Below are 7,181 nucleotides of genomic sequence, written 5' to 3'. Positions count from 1 at the left end.
GACTGACTCTTCTACAGAGGGACTAATCAGGGAGGAGGCGCGCGCATGTTCAAAGTCAAGTCAAGTTAAATCAAAAGTTTTCAGAGATCGATAACTACTCATCAGCAGTGTCCAAGTCTCTCTGTGTTTTCGCCTCTATCGATCCTCAATTCTGCTCGACCGGAGGTCTCACCTGCTGTGACCGGGGAGAGAGATGAAAAGTCCGCAGATCATCCGAGGAGGAACACCGCTGCCTCTGCTGCTGCTGCTGCTGCTCACAGGGGTTCACGTCGACGGGTACAAGCCTGTCATCATCGTGCATGGCCTCTTTGATGGACCACCAGAGTTAGAAACGCTGTCAAATTACATAACGAAGGTAAGACATCTCTGAAGCGTTCATGTGCGTTTATGTAGCCAATAAGTATTAAAATAAGTGTTTGATGAAGCTCTTTAACAAAAGTTAGAATATCACAGTGAAAAAACAAATTTTAGCATCAAAATGTTTTTAAAGTAACAGCTAAAGTACGCGTGCAGAATGATTCATTTCAGAACAATACATATTACATAAATATATTCGGCCCATAAATAGTGATGTATCATGTATGCTATATTTGAGTCAAGCTGCATCAAATGGATAGCTGACAGTCACTATAATAATTCATCATCATTTATTAGTAAATTATACTGTGTATTAATAACCAATATCTACAGGTGAACTTAAATTATCAAGTGGATGTAGTTGGTAAATATTAGTGGAGTAAAAGAACAAAGCAGAATATAAAGGGAATATTAAAGTAAAGTACCTCAAAAGTTTAGATTTATTATTATATTCTTTTCATTATCTTTTCATTCTTCCTCTTCAGGATTTATATTGACAATTTGGACTTTGCAAGTGGTCAAACATCCCACTTGACAAAGAAAGCATATTACTGTAAACAGATTAGATTGTCAAGACTTTAAGTGAAGTGAGAATGAACAAGCGGTTTCAAGGTGACTATTTCAGTTCCTCTGTCATTTTCTATTCCTCAAGATCAGTTTTACTCTCAGAGAACTTGCTGTAAATGAATTCACATCTGACAACATGAAGTGAACTTATCGAGCTGATTCAATTAGTGATTACTGTGTTCCTCCTACTCAGTTCCTGGTTTTTATCCGCAGGTGCATCCTGGCACTGAGGTGAAGCTGATCAGCTTGTACGACAACATGGCCAGTCTGAAGCCGCTGTGGAAGCAGGTCAAAGGCTTCAGGAGAGCTATCGAGGCCATCATGGAGGAAGCTCCTGATGGCGTCCATCTTCTGTGCTACTCACAAGGTCCCATCTCCCCCTCAGGCGCACCCACACAGACGATTTGAACGTACACACACATGCCAAACACCCGTGCTACAAAACGTCTTTGAGTGTTTGGATGCAACAGAAGAGGGAACAAAATCATTAAAACTAAGCACTCATTTATTGCAGGATTGTTGTTTTAGACTCCTTTAGCTTTAGCCACATATACTGAATAAACTGGCATAAACTGATTGTCTTCGGTCACTTTGCACAGAAAGAAAAGATGTTGTGAATAAGAAGAGAGGCGTCAGTGAGGCTGTCAGAGGCCCTGATAAATTCTCACAGTGTGATAATCTGAGACAACAGGGGATGACGTATAATTTATACATGTTTGTACAAGGACATCAGGAGATCCCACAGAGGGAACGGGGACAGGCTGTCTGTTTCCTGATAATATAACCAAACAACTACTGTCAGAATGTAGGAAGATACAGGATACAATGTAATAACATTATCTTGTGTTACATGGAAATGTGGCTGCTGTCCCTTCAGACCCTTCAGTCTTTTTACTTGATCAATTCGAAGGTAGTGAAATTATAACAATTAGATTTCCAATCTTTACATGACTTGCATATCATCTCTACTCTAACAAACAAGATGGGTCTCTGCTGAGAGATTAAACAACAGTAAGAATCACTGCATCAGATACTCTGTACTGGGTGATGTTGATAATGTTGTGACTCCTTTGGTGTCTGCTTTTTTCCCCTTAAGGTGGACTTATATGTCGAGCACTTCTCTCCACGACTCCACACCACAGCGTGCACACCTTCATTTCTCTGTCATCCCCACAGGCTGGACAGTACGGAGGTCAGGGAGCTTCATTTATGTCTGAACCTTGTTGTTCACTCTGTTTCTATATATCAAAAGTTCTGTCGATTCGAATTGATCCTAAAAGTCTTTCTCCACAGACACAGAGTACCTGAGGAGGATATTCCCTGACTGCTTGAAGAAGACGGTGTTTCGTTTTTGCTACAACAAACTTGGACAAAGAGTGTCTATTTGCAACTACTGGAACGGTGAGAATGAAGGAGGGGCGTTCAGTGATTTGAAAAGGAGAAATATTGACCCACATATACCTTATATCTATAGCCTGACAATGCTAGGTAATGTCAGACTACAGAACAAACTAGGCTAAGCAGTAAGCTGCTAGGCTAGGTACCTAGATCCTTACATACAGCTGGTGACCTATTTGTGTGTTCCTCCCAAGCAGCAACCTCCGCTGTTGAAAAATGTGGAAGTGCAAAAAGTGCAGTTCCTCGAGTGGCCACTTGAGGCTGGCTCTAAAAACCAAGAAATAACATGAAATAAACATGTTTACAGCCTGGTACAAAAACCGGTTTCATTATTAATAGCTAATTTTACTGATCAAGATAACTTTACGTGGGGTGAATTTTTTTATAACCAGATAATTACATTAAAAGAGGCCTGACCAGGTCAGATGGAAATCTGTCTGAACGAGAAAATTGTGTTTATTATCTATCTGACTGAGGACAACCTGCACTTTACAACTCTCCTTGAAAACATACGACAGATATACTAAATAAAGTGTGCTGTTTACAGGCCTATATACTGTATAAGGCCTGCATAAAGGCCTGTATATCTTTTCTCCACAGACCCGCATCATAGGTCCCGCTACCTGCAGGTCAACAGCTTTCTGGCCAAGATTAATGGTGACAGACCTAACAAAGAAATTAAAGGTAATGGAACTAATAACTGTCACAGCCATATTTACTGTGTACTTGTTGATGCTAACCCCTGTTTCATCTCTTCAGCATGGAGGGAGAACTTCCTGCGCATCAAGAAGCTCGTGCTGATCGGAGGACCTGACGATGGCGTCATTACACCGTGGCAGTCCAGGTTTAACACAGTTTTATCATTCAGATTATATACACTGTTGCTGTTTGTATTTCGGCTTTCAAATGAATAATTCCCTCATACAATCATAGGAAATGTAGCACCAAAAAGTCACATTCAGATCAAGTGTGCAAGTTTTAAAGGGATCTGTTGGCAGAAATGGAATCCACCACTAAACCGTACTTCTGCTGCCTTATTTTTGTTGTTAAATAGTGTTTTTAGGAAAACACTGACTATAAAAACTAACATGTATGAAATAATTTCTGTAGAAAGAAAATGGAAAGTCTTTTAAACCCCTGAGGATTACCTGTAGGGTTAAGAGAGTAGAGCAGTAGCCTGTGAGGCAAAACCCAGGTAAAAACGTTAGTCTCATCGCTAATTTAAAGTCCCCTAGATTAACAACATTTTTATCCCTCCTCTGTAGATTTTTGCAGCTTGATAGCCAGAAAATTCTGTTTGGGAAATTAAAAAGTGCAGCAGATCCTGTTGAAATCATGCCCTAACATGAATACCTGTACTTGTGTGTAACTTTAAAGTTGTTGAGTTAGCTGTTTCTGTTCAAAACAGCCGCAGAGGTTTCAAGACCTCTTTACCTGGACTGACTGTTTCCTCTTTTCTACGCAGCCACTTTGGATTCTATGACAGCAACGAAAATGTTGTAGAAATGAGGAACCAGGAGGTAAGTGGGGAAAACTGATGCATCATTTCTGCTCGGTAAAACACAACCTCTCATCACTTGTACCATCTGCACATCTCTTCCTGTTTAGTAATTAATTGTTGTGTTGGTACCTCGCTCTTCTCTTCTTTTCTCCCTTTCAAAGTTTTACAAGAGCGACGCGTTTGGGCTGAAGACGCTGGACGCCCGCGGGGACCTGTCGACGTGCGTTCGCTCTGGAGTGAAGCACATTTACTGGCACTCAAACTTCACAGTGTTCAGCAGCTGCATGGAGAAGTGGCTAACATGAAAACCCACAGAGCGTGAGAGATGTTACTGCAAGGTGTTATTCAACTGAAAAGGCTTTATGATCAAAACTCGTTATACAGGCACATTTACGCTCATGAATACTGTAGGAAAAGCTCATGCTTGTGCAAAGATTGTGATGATTGATTCGTTAGAAAAAAAGAAAACGCAACAATTTACCCACAAAATTATACTCATGGCACCAACTTTTTTTACTAGATTGTCATGAAATTTGGTACAGAGATAGTTCCCACAGGATCATTTATAATAACTCAATTGATCCCTGAAAATTGAGCCCATAGACTGTAAATAAGAAGTGGACGTAGCCACCCTGATGTCAGTCATTGGTTTGTGGATCAACATCAGGGAGCCGAAGTTTGGCATTTTGGCAGGGGTCGTCTTGTGTTTTTTGGAACCAGAAGTGACCATATTTGGATGACAGGGAGGATACACATTGCGAGGCCTCTATCTTGGATGACCTGATGCTGTGGTAGCAATTTGTCAAGCACAGGTTGCCACGTCTTAAAGTATTACCAAGAGGCTTTGCAGTATTTTGGCAAAAAAACAAACAAAAACACACACACACACACACACACACACACACACACACACACACACAAACATTCTGTGTTGGACCAGTGAACTTAGTCTTTACCTGTGGAGGAAAATGTCTCTCTCCAATGTCCCTGACCCCATGATTAAAGTTAAAACTTGGCACAATGTCGCGTTGCTTAAAGCTCCTGTAAGGATTTTTTTGCTGGTTATGAAACAGACTGAAAGTAATTCTCATTACTCTATATGAGCTACAAAAGCAAACCAGACCATCAGTGACAAGATTGATTATTTCTTTAGTTATTTTAAAATGCTTGAAACTGCTGGCGGGGGGGTAGGTGTCAGACAAAGGGATTAACTGCACGCTGCCTTTGTTTCCATTTCACAGGGCCAAAATTTAAAGTTAATAACGATACATGTGACTGTTAAAGAAAGCAGGATGAGATTTTTTGTTAAAAACCACCACTTAAGCATGTACAGGAAAAAAATCAGCAGAGATAAGAGGTACGGCTTTGTCCACAGGGGGGCGCCAAAATCAACACAAACCAGAAGTTCCTCACAGCCGCTTTAATTACACAATGTTTGCTAATGAATAAGCTACTTGCAAGTAATGGTGGAGAGGAAGGACACTTCGAGTGGGACTTCACCATTACAGAACTGTTATCCATTTTATTTTTACAGTTTTATATTTTTGCTTTGATTTTTTCCTGTAAGAATGTATTTGTTTATATATATATAAATCTAACACAAATAAACAAAAGATCATTCGTTATTTGGATATTTTTAAATTATACCTTTTGTGTTCAGATTTTATATTTAAAACTTTTAGATTATGTAAATAAGTTAAAATGCTTTTATACAATGCTTTTTTGTGCTATTTAACCCCCTTTGCAGAAACAACGTTGCATGTACCTTGTTATTTCTGCAAGTGTCTGAAGAGCCATAGTGAGACTGCGTCCTGACAATATTTTAGCAATGACAGAACCAACACTACCCTCTGGTGGACGTTTATGGTACTGTATTCTTAAACAGTGAATTCACACAGCTAATGTTACTCTGTCTCTCTTTGGGTGAAACTTTGAACCCACAAAGAGAAGGTTAAGGATGTGTTTCTGTCTTATGTAATACAATAATAATTGATCCTTTAAGAATCTGTTGTGCTTTATATCTGCATTAAAGTTCTTTGTAGTACCATCTCTCATGTGGTTTACTTCAGATGTTTTTTGGGTGAGATTGAACCATTGCATCCACTTCTGTTCCTCTAAAAAATAAGTCGTCCCAAAAGGCATAGAAATAAAATGTTTCAGATATTTTGTGGCCTAAACTCTGAAATATAATTTCTTAATTATTAAATTATTCTATACCTGAATTATAAACACAGACTCTCAAAAGAAATAAAAAAAACCCTCAATTGTCGTAATTAAGTCCAGTGTGAGTTCCTCATCACACTTGACATTTCAGAGGGTTATTTAACGACCTTTAAACTCTTATGGTGTTGTATTGGACTGCACTCTGTCATAAGGGTGCTTCTCCCCCATTTAAGTATAACTACAACTTAGAGCACCTTCATTTCAAATACAGTCCAATATATAAACCTTTTTCATATATTTATGCAGCTTTTCTTTAATAAACCTGTGTATAAAATGTTACTTTAGCCCCTGACAGTAAAGTAAACATGTTAACCTTTTTGCCCTTTACACATGATTAGATCAGAACAGCAGAGTGGGTGTAAATCAATTACGCAAATTGATTTACCTGAATTAGCTGATTCACAGGGGATGGGTTATGGATTCTGGGGTAATAGGGGGAAGAATTATCTGATTAGAAATGTTTATTTTATATTTACCAATAAGTTCTTGTTAATATCTACCTGTAGCTTAGACTCTTGGCATATTATACGTGTTGGGAAATCTATCAAATACAAAAACTGCCTTCATTTTCAATAGTTTTAGTCTGTCGCAAACTGTAATTATTAAAAAATGACAATGTCTTTTGTTCTATGGAGTGAGCAAAAACTTTTCTTGAGATGTAGAGATTTTGTTTAGAGTTTTATTCCATATAATTGTGACAGCGCTTGAGAAGTTCATGTATCTCATAGAATATAATAAATATAACTTATAACTTACAATAAGAATGTGAAAAAAAGTCATTCTAATAATTGGGAAATGAGGAAAGAGCCAAAGAGCTATCTGAAACCCTCTCCACACTGTAAAACGTAACAGTCTGTCTTAATAAAAGAAGTAAGTTAACTTAACTCAATCCTCAAAGAAATTTGATGTAACTCATCCCAAAGAATTAGTAATATCTCTAAAATGATGAATAGTGCTGTAGCTAGTGGTAGCTAACAGCCTACAGTAACGTTGATTGTTGTAAGGGTGGCGTTCATGACAGTGCATGTTCGTTGAGCCCCCCACAAAAAAACCCTCCATAAAATTGTACATAAAAATATTAATACAAAATATTAGAAGCTATTAAATCCAATGTAATGAGGTGTGTCTTATTTGT

The 7,181-nt window shown here is 38.4% G+C and overlaps 1 protein-coding gene across 1 annotated transcript; it reads left to right on the top strand.

The window, feature by feature from the left end:
• Positions 1–167: 167 nt before the first annotated feature.
• Positions 168–5,864, top strand: LOC138583630 (lysosomal thioesterase PPT2-like). The gene is made up of 8 exons (XM_069655549.1): positions 168–355; positions 1,138–1,291; positions 2,021–2,116; positions 2,218–2,325; positions 2,923–3,006; positions 3,082–3,166; positions 3,788–3,842; positions 3,985–5,864. The coding sequence occupies exons 1-8, from the start codon at positions 194–196 to the stop codon at positions 4,126–4,128; spliced, it is 888 nt and encodes a 295-aa protein (XP_069511650.1). The 5' UTR covers positions 168–193; the 3' UTR covers positions 4,129–5,864.
• Positions 5,865–7,181: the final 1,317 nt, after the last annotated feature.

This window comes from Semicossyphus pulcher, unplaced genomic scaffold (assembly GCF_022749685.1).
Source record: "Semicossyphus pulcher isolate SPU_LCO1_2020_fin unplaced genomic scaffold, fSemPul1.0.p SCAF_9, whole genome shotgun sequence".
In the NCBI taxonomy this organism is placed as follows: Eukaryota; Metazoa; Chordata; class Actinopteri; order Labriformes; family Labridae; genus Semicossyphus; species Semicossyphus pulcher.
This window is presented reverse-complemented; position numbering and strand designations above follow the sequence as displayed.

Excerpts from the sequence above, each read along its gene's own strand:
- LOC138583630 (XM_069655549.1), top strand. The coding sequence starts at position 194 with ATGAAAAGTCCGCAGATCATCCGAGGAGGAACACCGCTGCCTCTGCTG. Across the intron at positions 2,326-2,922 it reads TATTTGCAACTACTGGAACG|ACCCGCATCATAGGTCCCGC; the intron begins GTGAGAATGAAG and ends TTTTCTCCACAG. Across the intron at positions 3,843-3,984 it reads TAGAAATGAGGAACCAGGAG|TTTTACAAGAGCGACGCGTT; the intron begins GTAAGTGGGGAA and ends TCCCTTTCAAAG.